Source organism: Oryza sativa, chromosome 4, assembly GCF_034140825.1.
Source record: "Oryza sativa Japonica Group chromosome 4, ASM3414082v1".
Classification (NCBI taxonomy): domain Eukaryota; kingdom Viridiplantae; phylum Streptophyta; class Magnoliopsida; order Poales; family Poaceae; genus Oryza; species Oryza sativa.
The window spans coordinates 24,684,356-24,698,510 of NC_089038.1; the positions used below are offsets into that span (position 1 = coordinate 24,684,356).

General features: G+C 45.3%; 3 protein-coding genes and 1 pseudogene across 4 annotated transcripts; 3 read left to right on the top strand and 1 right to left on the bottom strand.

The window, feature by feature from the left end:
* The first annotated feature begins 49 nt into the window (after nt 1-49).
* On the top strand, nt 50-1,282 carry LOC112938772 (uncharacterized). Of its 2 annotated transcripts, none has more exons than XM_026025124.2 (2): nt 50-452; nt 593-1,282. In XM_026025124.2, the coding sequence occupies exons 1-2, from the start codon at nt 195-197 to the stop codon at nt 1,097-1,099; spliced, it is 765 nt and encodes a 254-aa protein (XP_025880909.1). In that variant the 5' UTR covers nt 50-194; the 3' UTR covers nt 1,100-1,282. The 2 variants fall into 2 exon arrangements, with proteins under 2 accessions (XP_025880909.1, XP_025880910.1); XM_026025125.2 differs by having other exon boundaries at nt 596-1,282.
* A 354-nt stretch (nt 1,283-1,636) lies between these two features.
* On the top strand, nt 1,637-3,631 carry LOC112938732 (putative F-box protein At1g67390). Its single transcript, XM_066309225.1, has 2 exons — nt 1,637-2,684; nt 3,248-3,631. Exons 1-2 carry the CDS (start codon nt 1,806-1,808, stop codon nt 3,629-3,631), a joined length of 1,263 nt encoding a protein of 420 aa, XP_066165322.1. The 5' UTR covers nt 1,637-1,805.
* A 749-nt stretch (nt 3,632-4,380) lies between these two features.
* LOC112938733 (uncharacterized) lies at nt 4,381-7,722 on the top strand. The gene is made up of 6 exons (XM_066310092.1): nt 4,381-4,546; nt 4,719-4,843; nt 4,879-5,829; nt 5,923-6,075; nt 6,386-6,610; nt 7,237-7,722. Exons 1-6 carry the CDS (start codon nt 4,381-4,383, stop codon nt 7,720-7,722), a joined length of 2,106 nt encoding a protein of 701 aa, XP_066166189.1.
* A 3,773-nt stretch (nt 7,723-11,495) lies between these two features.
* Nucleotides 11,496-13,373, bottom strand: LOC136356341 (F-box/LRR-repeat protein At3g62440-like; annotated as a pseudogene).
* Nucleotides 13,374-14,155: the final 782 nt, after the last annotated feature.

Consider the following 14,155-nt stretch of genomic DNA (forward strand, 5'->3'; position numbering starts at 1 on the left):
GGGCCCCACATGTCAGCTGGCCACGTCATCAAACTCCTCTCTCTTTTCCCCTCTTCTCTCTCTTCCTCATCTCTCTCTCCCTTCTGGCTGTGCTGCGACGCCGCCGCAGGTCGGGGAGCACGAGCGTCCGGTGCGCCCACCCGAGATGTGCTGCGACGCCGCCGCCGCCGACAGCATGGAATGGAACGCTGTGTATGCGGCCTGCACGAAGTCGCCGTAGCGGAGGACCTCGCGGCGGAGGTTCTGGTCGAGCGGGTCGAGTAGCCCGTCCCAGCCGCCACTCGTCGGCGATGGAGCCCGAGCGTGAGGAGGCACTGCAGGTGTGCGAGGCTGCGCGGGGACATCTCGTCGACAGCCGGCTTGCGGACGAACGGCGGTGGTCGGCGACGGTGTCCTCGCCGTCTTCTTCCCCTCCTGACAAGAGAAGGATTTGGCTCCGCGGACACCGAAAGGTTGTTTCTTGCTCCCTCTTTAATTCTTCATCTAATGTGCCACAAAAAATGATGGCAATTTGGGCGGTTTTGCTCCCAATTTAGATTTGCCTTTGCCTTTGGCTTCAGCAACTGATTTGTTGGTGCTCTGCATTGTGCAGCAGATCATCGGCGACTACCTCATTGAGGCACGGGCTGCTTTCGCTGCCGCCGCGCCGCTCAATGGGGAATGTGGCGACCACTCAGCGGCCACGACGGCGCTTGGACTAGTGGAAGCAGTGCTAGAGTTGTCGCCGCGCATGGAGGCCGCTCTCGAGCTCCGGGCGTGCTCTCTCCTCGCGTTCCGCCGCTACCGCGGCGTCGCTGACATGCTCCGCGACTACATCCCCAGCTGCACCAAGCCTACATGCTTCCTCTGCTGCTTCGACATATCCAACCTCAAGCACCGCGTCCTCGCCGACGGGGAGGCGGCGGCGCACCGCAGGCGGTGGGCGCAAGCTGCGGGGGGAGGAGCTATGCGTGGACGGCGACCGGCGGGGAGCCCGTACGCCGCTCCCCCCACCGCCGCCGCCATCACCGCCGATGCCCGCCGCCGAGGCACTGCCGGCGGCAGAGAAGGGAGAGAGATGAGGAAGAGAGAGAAGAGGGGAAAAGAGAGAGGAGTTTGATGACGTGGCCAGCTGACATGTGGGGCCCACGGGGTCCTGCGCTAATTTAGCCGCCACGTCGGATAAAACCAGGTTCAAAACCACCGAAGGACCTCCGGTGACCGGTTTTATATAATTAAGGGACCCCGTATATCTGGTTTTGTGGTTTGAGGACGTTTTTTATCCCGATGACAAGTTGAGGGACCTTGGGTGTACTTTTTCCCCTCCGTTTAAATTCCGTTTAAAGGTTAAACGACGCTTTAACTTTAGTCAAAGTCAAACTACTTAAAATTTAACTAACTCTGTAGAAAAAAAATAGTAATATTTACAACATTTTGTTAAATCTATAATTAAATAAATTTTTCATTATATATTTGTCTTGTGTTAAAAATATTGCTATTTTTTCTACAAAATTAATCGAATTTATAGTAGTTTGATTTTGACTAAAGTCAAAACGTGTTGTAACCTGAAATAGAGGGAGTAGGTCAGTAGGACTGTAGTCGGAAACGAGTACGCCGCGGCCAGCGGTAGCGTCGCAGATAAATACAGTGTGACAAGGGCACTTGCTCTCGCCGGCTCGCCGCAGGTTTGGTTTCGGTTCAGAAATCAGAACTACAGACAAGCAGGTTTCCTGCTGCTGTTCAGGCCTTGAGACGGTGGGCTGTGGCCTGTGGGCATTCACGGTGCAAAAGCAAGTAACCAACGCCAGCGACGACAAGACAACACGATGAGCCTGAGCGATCTGCCGGACGAGGCCCTGCTCGTCATCCTGAACAAGCTGGACACACGGGAGGCCGTGAGATGCAGCGTCCTCTCGAGGCGGTGGAGACGCGTCCCCGGCATGCTCCCCAACATCGAGCTGGACGTCGACTCGTTCACGCCCGACCACGACGACGGCTTCACGTCCACGCTATCCGACGCCGCGAGGAACAACTACGCGATGGTGAGCGCGGTGCAGAGCCTCCTGTCGCACGAGAGCCGGCACGACATCCGCCGTCTGGACCTGAGCTTCTTCTCGAGGGACGAGTCCGTCGGGATCATCCACGCCATCGACGACGCCATGGCCCGCGGCCGCAGAATCCTCGACCTGCGGTTCGACGTCTTGTCAGAGAAGTCATATATGGAATGCCCGGACAGTGACAGGGTCAAGCAAGGGAGGCGCCTTCTTCACTGCTTCGACCGCTATCCACGCGTGTTTGCTGGCCTCACCAGCCTGCACCTGGAGTGCGTCACCGTGCAAGGACCCCGCTTCTCCGACGTGATCACCGCCTGCGAGAAGCTCATCGACCTCTCCCTTGTCCGCTGCAACTTTGGAAAGGAGACGGCGCTAACGATCCAACACGAGCAGCTCAGCATGATAAACCTCGAGTTCTGCACATGTGACACCGTCGAGCTTGAGTGGCTCCCGAAGTTATCGGAGCTGTCGATGTCCGTCTGGTTTTGGTCGCCGCGTCAGTATCCGCTGGTGTTTGGCCATGCTCCTCGGCTCCAGCGGCTAGAGCTAACTCATGCCGGTTTAGTTCATTCCAAAGTGCTCCGGTTGAGCAAGCTACTTGACAATTGTACAAGCCTTCGCGAACTGTGGTTGGACTTCGAATGCGAAAAAGTAAGTCAATACAAGCATAGCTAATACTGGTATCGAATCTTTGAAGGGAGGTCACAACAATTCGTATTTATCCTTGGTTCTTGTTTCTTTTTATCTTTTGCAGATATGGATTCAGCCAGAGACCCCGACACATTTAGCTCCTATTTTAAGGAATTTTGACGTTTATGGATGTCAACCGCATTCATCCAAATAGTGGCATCATTTGGACACTTTTTCTTTTGGAAGCGGCACCTCTCTTGAAGATTCTTAGTATTATGGTACTATTTTCATTATTCATTATCACGTAATTGAAAATACAACTTTTCAAAAAGAACATTCAAATAATTTGTCACCAATATCTTCTCAAATGCTTAGTTTAAAAGGGAGAAAAATGGTGTGTAGATTTGGCATAGAAGTATTATCATACTACCATAAACTTATGCTAACATAAAATCAATAGACAAAGTTTCAAAAAAAATAATCTTATGATTGACATCAAGTATTTATAATTGGAGGGAGTGTATATATTCACTTTGGTCCTTCTTTTTTTATGTTAAACACTAAAATGTGCTATCTTTATGTAGGTAACGGACCATCACTGTGTGCCCCTTGAGGAAGAGCTGCTAGAGAGAATGTTCATTTGCGAGAAAAACAATATAAATTGGGAACCATCTAATTTCAAGCACAACAATTTGACGAAGCTCATCATTTATGGCTTTCGACCTGAAAATAGATTCATGAGCTACATAAGAAGGGTCATGAAGGCAGCAGTGAATTTGGATGAAATATCATTGCACGATGATAGGTGTGAGATTTGTGAATCTTATTATCCAATTACACGATATCCACATACTAAAAAAGAGAGGGATTTGGTAAAGAGAGCTATCAATGAGGGAAGAACGTCCCCTATCAAAAGTATTCAATTTTTTCACACATCAGAAGCTAGAACTATCAAAATCATTGATTGATTGGTCATAAACAATTTTGTACTATGTTGCAAAAGAAAGGACTGCACTCAACAGTACAGTAGTAGATATGTATGTTTTTCTTCTGGAGTTGTTTATATGACGTTCAGCTTATGATTAATTCTACATCGTCACCAATTACATAATAAACTACTTTTAATTATATAGTAAACTATTGTTTTCATTTAAAAAAACTTCGGTTTTGACTTTGAGTTACCATGTCTTTTGACCAACAATATATTTTAAATAACTTAATGATTTAGCATCAAAGATGTGTCATTACATTCAAACCTATATGTTCTATGGTTGCTTAAAAATTAGAGGGTTTTCACCTCATTACATTCAAAGTCGTGACATTCATCCAACACTAGGCTAGAAGCGTCGGTTTCCTTTTCATTGCCATCGGATGTGCAAGGAACGACGATACGTGGTCGAACGTCTCTGACTTAGAAGAGGATCTGGTTCCACTGCTACCACCGATATACTCCCTACCCCATGCTGCAGACACTAGCTCCGAAGGCTATGGTGGATAGCGATCGGAGAGGAATATCGGAGCCGAAACGACCAAGGAGAGGATCAGAGAGGAACAGGAACCGATTCCACTGCCGCCACTGATGTACTCCCTACCCCACGCTGCAGACACTAACTCCGAAGGCTATGGTGGATAGCGATTGGAGAGAAATATGGGAGCCGAAACGACCAAGGAGAGGATAGAGAGGAACATCGAGTGTGCGTGCTCAACGTCAACGGAAATGGCCAGAGGAGGTTCAAAACTTCCAATCCGCAAGCATAACATGACAAGCTCAGATTTGCGTCTCGCTCCGCCAACGCGAGGCAGCAGCCATGGATATGCCCATGGAGAACCGGCCATAGCTGGCGACAGTCGACGACAAACAGTATTCGGGCATATTTTCGAGGGTAATTTGGAACCATGCCATTATAATTTTGCAAAGTTTGAGATATGTCATCGGTATCTCAATGACATGTAGCATCCACATGAGTCAATGACATGTGGGTCAGGATGGTATATCTCAAATTTTATAAAATTATAATGGCATGGTTTCAATTTTTCCTATTTTTATTTTCGAAGGACATGGGCCTTACCGTGGCAGGCCTAAGCAGCCAGCGTCGGAGTCGGATGTTGGAGTTGGAATCGGAAACGAGTCAAACGACTACGCAGCGGCAGCGTCACAGACAAATAGGAGGTACGGGCAGGTTTTCCTGTTCAGAAACACATTATCGCGCCGTAGGTCGTCCGTTCCCTCTTGCTCCCAAAGAACATAAGTACCCCTGCTGCAGTTCAGGCCTTCAGAGGACAAGGCACGATGAGCCTGAGCGATTTGCCGGATGAGGCCCTGCTCGTCATCCTGAACAAGCTGGACACACGGGAGGCCTTGAGATGCAGCGTCCTCTCGAGGCGGTGGAGGCGCGTCCCCGGCATGCTCCCCAACATCGAGCTGGACGTCGACTCGTTCACGCCCGACCACGACGACGGCTTCACGTCCACGCTATCCGACGACGCGAGGAACAGCTACGCGATGGTGAGCGCGGTGCAGAGCCTCCTGTCGCACGAGAGCCGGCACGACATCCGCCGTCTGGACCTGAGCTTCTTCTCGAGGGACGAGTCCGTCGGCATCATCCACGCCATCGACGACGCCATGGCCCGTGGCCGCAGGATCCTCAAAATGTGTTTTGACGTCGTGTCGGAGAAGTGTTACCTGGAGTGCCCGGACAGGGACAGGGTCAAGCAAGGGAAGCGCCTTCTGTACTGCTTCGACGCCTACCCGCACGTGTTCGCCGGCCTCACCAGCCTACATCTGGAGTGCATCACGGTGCAAGGACCATGCTTCTCCAACGTGATCACCGCGTGCGAGAAGCTCAGCTACCTCTCACTCGTCTACTGCGACTTCGGTGAGGAGACACCGCTGACGATCCACCACGAGCACCTCCGCGTGGTGAAGCTCGAGTTCTGCACCTGTGACACCGTCGAGCTGGAGGTGCCAGATCTGTTGAAGCTGATGATGTCCGTCTGGTCATGGTCACCTCGTCGGTATCCCTTCGTGTTTGGCCATGCCCCACGGCTCCAACGGCTAGAGCTAGCTCATGCTGGTCTAATTGATTCCAAAATGCTCCAACTGAGCAAGCTACTTGACAATTGTACAAGCCTTCGTGAACTGTGGTTGAACTTTGAAAGAGAAAAGGTAAGTCAATCGAAGCACCGCTAATATTGGTAGCAAACCTTCACACGAGAATTTGTATTTATTGCTAGTCTTGTTTTCTTTTATCTTATGCAGATATGGATTCTACCTGAGACCCCAACACGATTGGCTCCTCTTTTAAATAATTTGACGTTTGTTGGTGTGCACCGTATTCATCCAAACAGCGGCATCACTTGGACACTGTTTCTTTTGGAAGCGGCACCTCTTTTGAAGATGCTCAGTATTAAGGTACTACATTCATTCTTCATTCTCGTTTACCCGACAGTTATTTAATACACCCTATAGTCATAAATATTTAAAGTTTAGGATGAGATTTTATTCAACTCCCGAAATTTTTACCACTAATAACTTCTCAAATACTTTATTTAAAAAGAAAAAATGGCTTGTGTACATTTAGCTTAAATCTATTTATAGCCAATATTTTGGCTTGTCATAAACATCAAATATTTATAACGAGATGGAGTATATATTCACTGTTGATGCTTCTCTGAACTTTTGTGTTATTGAACACTAAAATCTAAATCTGATCTTTATGTAGGTGACGGACCATCAATGTAAACCAATTGAGGGAGAACTGCTAAAGAGAACTTTATGTGAGAAAAACAACATATACTGGGAACCGTCTGATTTCAAGCACTACAGTTTGACCATGCTCATATTTTATGGCTTTCAACCTGGAAAAAAATGCATGGAGTACATAAGACAAGTCATAAAAAGGGCAGTGAATTTGGAAGACATATTATTGCACGATGATAGGTGTGAGGTGTGCAAGTCCTATTATCCAGTTACACGATATCCACGGACCAAGAAAGAGAGAGATTTGGTAAAGAAAGCAATCAACGAGGGAAGAACATCGCCTATCGAAAGGATTCAGTTTTTTCACACATCTGAAGCTGGAACAGTGAAGACTATCGATTAACTAGTCCTAAACAGTTTGTATTTGTTGCAAGTTTAGTACCATATGCTCATAGTCGCAAGTTGTGTAAATCGCAAGCTGTGTAATAGTTATTATGGTTATTGATGAAACCAAATAAAATTTGGATAAATGTCGTTAAAAAAAATGCATTTTAGTATAAATATTTATAAAGTAGACTGATTTGTGTAGCCATCTCGCATAACGTATCGCGTTGATAACTCATATTGTGCAATGACTATGGTTCTGAAACCCTACGTCTCACCCGTTCCTCCATATACCGCTGGAAGTCTACTCGAAATGTTCCTCCCATCATGTCGACCCTGTGCCACAAGCTCATTGCCGCGGCCACCTCCTTGGGCAATGTACTGCTTCACAGAAGCTGGCCTTAGTCAAAACAATGGCGAATAGTGAACAAAACTGCGGTCAGCTTCAATGTGCCTGGGAAAAACCTATCGTGTTGCTCTCCCCCAAAGGCCACTCGCGAGGCGACGACCCGGCCGCCCCCTCTCCTTGCGGCAGCGGGGCTTCTTGCTTCTAGCGCTCAGGCGGACAGGGGACCCGCCCAGGGCGGCGACGGCAATGACCACCAGATCCGTACCGCTCCGATCGAATCTTGCGGGGCGGCGGCTGGCGACGGGGATGGCGATGGCAGCGGGGATGGCGACGGTCGGGGTGAGCAACGCCGAGCAGGGATGCGGCCGATGGCGGCGGGGATGGCGACGGCGGTGGTGGAGTCCGCGGATCCGGCGGCGGCGCGGCGTTGGACGGTGCTGCAAGCGGCCTGCCCCACGTCTGGCGCTGGCGTTTGTGGTGCTCCCACGCTGGTGGTGGCGCTGTGGCGTCAGCAGGCGGTGGTGGTGAGGAGGACGGCTAGATCTGGCTCTAGGTTCAGATCCGACGCGTCATTAGTCAGGTCAGGGGTGGCATGGAGTCCGGTTGTTGTGATCTTCGATATGTAGGTGACATCTGGTGGCTTTTGCTGTGGATGCTATGGTTGATGGGGACTCCGAGGCGAAAGCCTTGCTCCACTTCCGGTGCTAGCAACGGGGACGCCCTCGGCGCCGTTCACCTTCTTGAGGCATTGCTATTGGACCCCTCGTTCAACTCCACTGCAAGGAAATTCTCCAGGTGAAAACCTAGATTTGTTAGGATCGGACGATGTCGCTATTCTGTCGACGCAACGTTCTTGAAGACTTCGTTTAGGAGTTTTTTTTCCCTTAGTGGGCTGTTGTTCTTAGGTTAAGTATGTCAATGTCATGGTTCTCACCGGTTTTCCATTAATTAACCGTGCTGTTATAAGGTTTTTGTCCGTTTTTACTTATAAACTGAATCAACTCTCTTCTTCTATAGTGAATTGCAGAAACTCCCAACCTGTCCCCTCGAAAAAAAAAGCCTCAATGTGCCTGATAGAAGCTTTGGTACTCTGCTTCTCTGTGGTGTTTTTGCTTACAAATACTGAAATAATATTCTGTAATCAATTCAATGCTCTACTATTAATGCAAGGAGATTTGCATGAAGTTGGCATTTGAACTTCTTATGGCAAACTCTTTAAGGCAAGCATCTAAACGCGAAGTGAAGACTTCCTACTAGGCCAAAAGCTCCCTAGTCAATCTGTTTTTAAATTCTTGCCCCTTGCTATTATGAGATTTATTTTACATTTTCTTCCTAGTCACTTTTACAATTTCTGAAGTAGTACCTTTTTCTGAGCCATAACAATTTATGTTTTTCTTTTGGGTTGATTGCTGTAGCTACACCGAGGTCTGAACTCTGAAGTATACCTGCATTCAGCAGGGATTTTCCATCGAGACCAGAAAACAGGGAACCTCCATTTTGCGAAGTGCGTGATGTTCATAGTTTTGTAGTGTAATGTTATTTTATTTTTTTTTGTTGTGTGAATGCCGTGTCATATACTCCCTCCGTCCTATAATATAAGGGATTTTGAGTTTTTGATTGTACTGTTTGACCACTCGTCTTATTAAAAAAAATTGTGCAAATATAAAACCCGAAAAATTGTGCTTAAAGTACTCTGGATACTAAAGTAAGTACCAAAAAAAATAAATAATAATTCCAAAATTTTTTGAATAAGACGAGCGGTCAAACAGTGCAAACAAAAAATCAAAATCCCTTATATTATGAGACGGAGGGAGTATATATCTACTTCGGTTTATATTTCCGTCACACACTTTGCACCTCACTAAGGGCCTATTTGGCACAGCTTCAGCTCCAACTCCACCCCTCCTGGAGCTGGAGCTCAGCCAAACAGTTTCAGCTCCACCAAAATTGGAGCCAAACAGTTTCAGCTCCAACAAAATTGGGAGTGGAGTTGGGTAGAGCTCTCTCACAAAATGTACTAGAGTTGTGGAGCTGGGTTTAGCTGCTCCACGACTCCACTCCAGACTCAACTCCTGGAGTTATATTTAGGAGTTGGAGCTGTACCAAACAGGCCCTAATAATAAGTGTTGAGCAAATCTCTCATGGCTTATCCCTTCAATATATACACATGAGATGCTATCATATTTTCAAATGCATCCCTACGACAAGTGTAGTGTGCTAGTTGGCTGCGTTGTACAATGATATATAGATAGAAAAGATTTCTTTAATCTGCGCGCACATTTCCAGAACTACTAAACATTGAATTATCTTTGTTTAAAAAAAATCTATAGAAAAGTTGTTTTAAAAATCATATTAACCCACTCTTAAATTTAGAATAATGAACATGATTAATTAATCATGTGTTATAACTCACCTCTTTTTACGTATCTTCTCTTTTCTCCTCCTCTCAAACACAGTTGTTCATTATATATAAATGGTCTGAGCATCTAAAATACGATTGTAGATATCACTACCAGATGACTACATCCTTTGCAGAAGGGGCACAAAAGGAGATACGTACTTTGGCTGTCCAAACACAAACTACAGCTTCAGTGTGTGTGACAGCTTGAACTTTTTCAATTTCGTTGGTGTTTCATCTCAATGCATACCATATTGACGAACTATTTGTAGTTCTCACGATAATTCAAGGAAGGACATGTGGATTCACTTTATAGATTGACAATGTCAATCAGAACATGATGGTGGAAGAATAACTGAGGCTGAAACATGTCACTCCCCAATTTTCTCAGGATTTAAAAATCATTAAACAAATCAATTCTAGAATCTATATTACAATTTAAATGAATTATCAAGTGAATTAAATATGGTAAATAAAATTTTCTTTAAAAGTCATGGCTAGGAATATTTTTTTAAATATATTCTTGATGGCATAAAGTATTCTTTGGAAATTTCTTGGAATTTTCAGAGCTCAAGATTTAATTTTCATAATACAAATTTCATTTCAGACATGCCATCCAAGGCGGCGGAAGTGTGGGTCGATCATGCCCTGGCCGCTGGCGGCATCAGATAGATGAGTAAATTTACTGTCCTTGAAAAGGTATCACAAGGTACCATATTTTTTTAAGTCTAAAATTTGACATCTTTTGTTAGGAGGTATCAAAATTTATACTAAAAATATTGGTACCTTCCGATACCTCTCAAGGACCGTAAAATTACTCCAAATAAATCGATTGAGACAGGAACGAAGACAGAGCGGAGCAAGAGGCTGGGCTCATACCAGCTCGACAAACCTCGGTGCGAGAAAGCCTGACTTTTGTTCGATTTTTTTTGTGGGCTAGGGATTTTTTATTTTCCATAAACAGCCCATCCTATCACTTTTCCAACTAAAAATAAAAACTGGCAGATACTTTTACACTGGTTTTAAGCTAAACCCAGGCTTCCAAGCAAGCCTAAAGCTTTGAAAAACAAACTGTTTTGTTTTCCTGTGATTAAAAAGCATGCAAAGGACAATGCAAGCCCCTAAAGTGGTGTACGTGATTTTCGACAGGTGCAAAGGGTGAACACTGTATCAGCTCGCAGAGCCTTCAAAGGGTGCTGATCCTACTCATGAGGTGACCAAATCAGCTGGATACAAATGAAATCTCAATACAGAAGACAAATGCTTCTCCCATAGATACAAATTCCAAAACAAATAACACCAACCATGACAGGAGAGGCCGAGAGGGAACAGTTAGTGACCAAAAGGAGTGAGAAATGCTCAGGGGTCTTCCGGCTAGCTCCACAAGGTGGTGGGCTAGACGACCTGGGTTCAAAGCCTCACCCCTTCTAATTATTTGATATTATGTCCTTCCCTAATATTCGAGTTTTTTTTTAGTGACCAAAAGGAGAAGGAACAGTTTTTTACTCAGGGAACAAAAATTAACTCATAAAATCAACCATGACAAGAATCCATCCTAATCTAATTCTTTTCTGAATCAAAAGGATATCATATAAGACATATATAATCTGAGAGGTTGGCATACCATGCCATGCCATTCATCGAGGATGTATGTTCTGGGCTACTGGCTCATGTTTTGTCAATTTACATTTTGCATTCACACAAACTATTTCAGGCCATCAGCGTTACTTTGCACTATACATATACATGCATAACAGCCTCACAGCTTTTCTTTTGGGAGTACATTCGATAGTTTTTTAAGTGAAAAACTTTCAAATATAACTATAGTGAAAAGGTTGAAAAGAAGACTGAATTTTATATATTAATGATATACATTACTATATCAGGAACATGAGTATCAAATCTACTGTTGACTGAAGCCGTTTCTTTGGTAACCATTGCACAACTTGCAATTGCAGCCATACTAAACTCGCAACATAATACAAAACAATTTAAGACCGGTCAGTCAATGATGTTGATAGTTCCAGCTTCGGATGTGTGAAAAAACTGGATGCTTTTGATAGGTGATGTTATTCCCTCATTTATGGCTTTCTTTACCAAATCCCTCTCTATTTTTGTTTGTGGATATCGTGCAACTGGATAATAAGACTCGCAGTCCTCACACCAGTCGTCATGCAGTAATATTTCTTCCAAATTCATTGCGGCTTTCATGACCCGCCTTATGTACCCCATGAATATATTATTAGGTTGAAAGCCATGGATGGTGAGCTTGCTTAGGTTGGAGTGCTTGAAATCAGATGGTTCCCAGTTTATATTGCTCTTCTTGCAGATCACGAATCTCTTTATCAGCTCTTCCTCAACGGGTACACAGAGATGGTCCGTTGCCTACACAAATATAGCATTTTAGTGATTAACAAAAAAAAAGTTGAAAGAAGAGACAACGATGAATATCCGTACACTACCTATGGTTATAAATAAGCTTTCTGTTAGATAAGTTTTAGAAAAAATCTACTAATAAATTTATATGATATTATGATAGTACTTTCAAGCCAAATCTACACATATCATTATTTCCTTTTTAAACTAAGCGTTTGAGAGTTATTGATGCTAAAAATTTTAGAAGTTTATGAATTATGGTTAGAGTGTGTATTACTGTTGTGTTGTCTAGTAAGTGAGAACGAAGAACGAAGGCAGTACCGAAATACTAAGTATCTTCAAAAGAGGTGCTGCTTCCAAAAGAAACAGCGTCCAATTGATGCCACAGTTTGGATGAATGCGGTGGACATCCACCAACGTCAAATTCCTCATAAAAGGAGCCAAATGTTTTGGGGTCTCCAGTTGAATCCATACCTGCATAAGATAGAAGGAAACCAAGGACGAAGTGACGAACAATGAATACACATTCAAGTGATGTTTCCTTCAATGGTTCGCTACCGATATTAACAGTGCCATGATCGACTTACCTTTTCGGTTTCAAAGTTCAACCACAGTTCTTGAAGGCTCGTAGTATTGTCAAGTAGCTTGCTCAACCGGAGAATTTTTGAATTAACCATACCGGCGTGAGATAGGTCTAGCAGCCGAAGTCGTGGGGCGTGGCCAACCACCAGCGGGTACTCATGCGACGTCCATGGCCAGACGGCTATCGATAGCTCTGCCAGCTTCGGGAGCCACTCCAGCTCGATGGTGTAACAGGCGCAGAACTCGAGATCTATCGTGCTAAAGCTGCTCGTGTCGGATCGTCAGCGTCGTTTCCTTGCCGAAGTCGCAGTAGACGAGGCAGAGCTTGATGAGCTGCTCACAGGCGGCGATCAAGTCGGAGAAGCGAGGCCCGTGCACCGTGACAAACTCCAGGTGCAGTCGGGTGAGGCCGACGAACACGCGCGGGTAGGCGTCGAAGCAGTGCAGAAGGCGCCTCCCTTGCTTGACCCTGTCCTTGTGCGGGCGTTCCAAGAACGACTTCTCCGACAAGACTACGAACCGTGTCGTCGATGGCGTGGATGATGCCGACGGACTCTTCCCTCGAGAAGCTCAGGTCCAGGCGGCGGATGTCGTGCCGGCTCTCGCGCGACAGGAGGCTCTGCACCGCGCCCACCATCGCGTAGTTGTTCCTCGCGGCGTCGGATAGCGTGGAGGTGAAGCCGTCGTCGTCGTGCTCGAAGGAGGAGTCGACGTCCAGCTTGATGTTGGGGAGCATGCCGGGGACGCGCCTCCACCGCCTCGAGAGGACGCTGCATCTCACGGCCTCCCGCGTGTCCAGCTTGTCGAGGATGTCGAGCAAGACATTGTCGGGCAGATTGCTCAGGTCCATCGTGTTCGTGTCGTGTCGTCGCTTGATTCGATGATTCGCTGGAGAACCCGGGCACGTATATACGTTCGGCGACAAGGAACGGGCGAAGGGCGCGGTGTGTTCTGATTTATAAACCGAAACGCCTCCTACATACATTAGAAAACGACGTATCCGTATCAGATACACAAAGGGATACGGATAAGTATCCCATACGTATTGGCGATTTTTACAATTTTTGAATAACTAAAAAAATGTATGTGTGTTGCAACGGATAAAGTCTTTTTTAATCTTATTATTATTGTTATATAGTTTAGTTAAGTTGAAATTCACTGTGGGAGTTCGTTTGCATATATATATTTTTAGAAAATCATGAGCTGCAATTAGGAGTCCGGTTGTCTCAAGTTAGCATGCGAGTTTTTTTAAACAGATTTTTTATATGATTCTATCTGTATTACCAAAAGTGAACGATCTTAAAAACCGACTCAAATACATATATGTAATTCCATAAGCAAACGAACTTAAAAACCGAATCATGCACGAATGACGTACCAAAATACTAACTTAAGACAATCATATAAGAAATCTGTTTAAAAAAACTCGCATGCTAACTTAAGACGATCAGACTCCTAACTGCAGCTTATGATTTTCTAAAAATATATATATATATCCAAGCGAACTCCTACAATGAATTTTAACTTAACTAAACCATATAACAATAATAAGATTAAAATAGACTATGCCCGTCACGGGTATATGGTTTATCTACAGTTAGGAGTTCAATCGTCTCAAGTTAGCATGCGAGTTTTTTAAATAGATTTCTTATATGATTTATTCTGTATTACTAAAAGTGAACGATCTTAAAAACTGACTCAAA

Bases quoted from the DNA above. Each gene is read 5' to 3' on its own strand.
- LOC112938772 (XM_026025124.2), top strand. From the start codon at position 195: ATGCGGCCTGCACGAAGTCGCCGTAGCGGAGGACCTCGCGGCGGAGGT. The intron at 453-592 runs GTTGTTTCTTGC...TGCATTGTGCAG, and splicing joins GGCTCCGCGGACACCGAAAG to CAGATCATCGGCGACTACCT.
- LOC112938732 (XM_066309225.1), top strand. From the start codon at position 1,806: ATGAGCCTGAGCGATCTGCCGGACGAGGCCCTGCTCGTCATCCTGAAC. The intron at 2,685-3,247 runs GTAAGTCAATAC...ATCTTTATGTAG, and splicing joins TGGACTTCGAATGCGAAAAA to GTAACGGACCATCACTGTGT.
- LOC112938733 (XM_066310092.1), top strand. From the start codon at position 4,381: ATGGCCAGAGGAGGTTCAAAACTTCCAATCCGCAAGCATAACATGACA. The intron at 4,547-4,718 runs GTAATTTGGAAC...TTATTTTCGAAG, and splicing joins ATTCGGGCATATTTTCGAGG to GACATGGGCCTTACCGTGGC. The intron at 5,830-5,922 runs GTAAGTCAATCG...TATCTTATGCAG, and splicing joins TGAACTTTGAAAGAGAAAAG to ATATGGATTCTACCTGAGAC.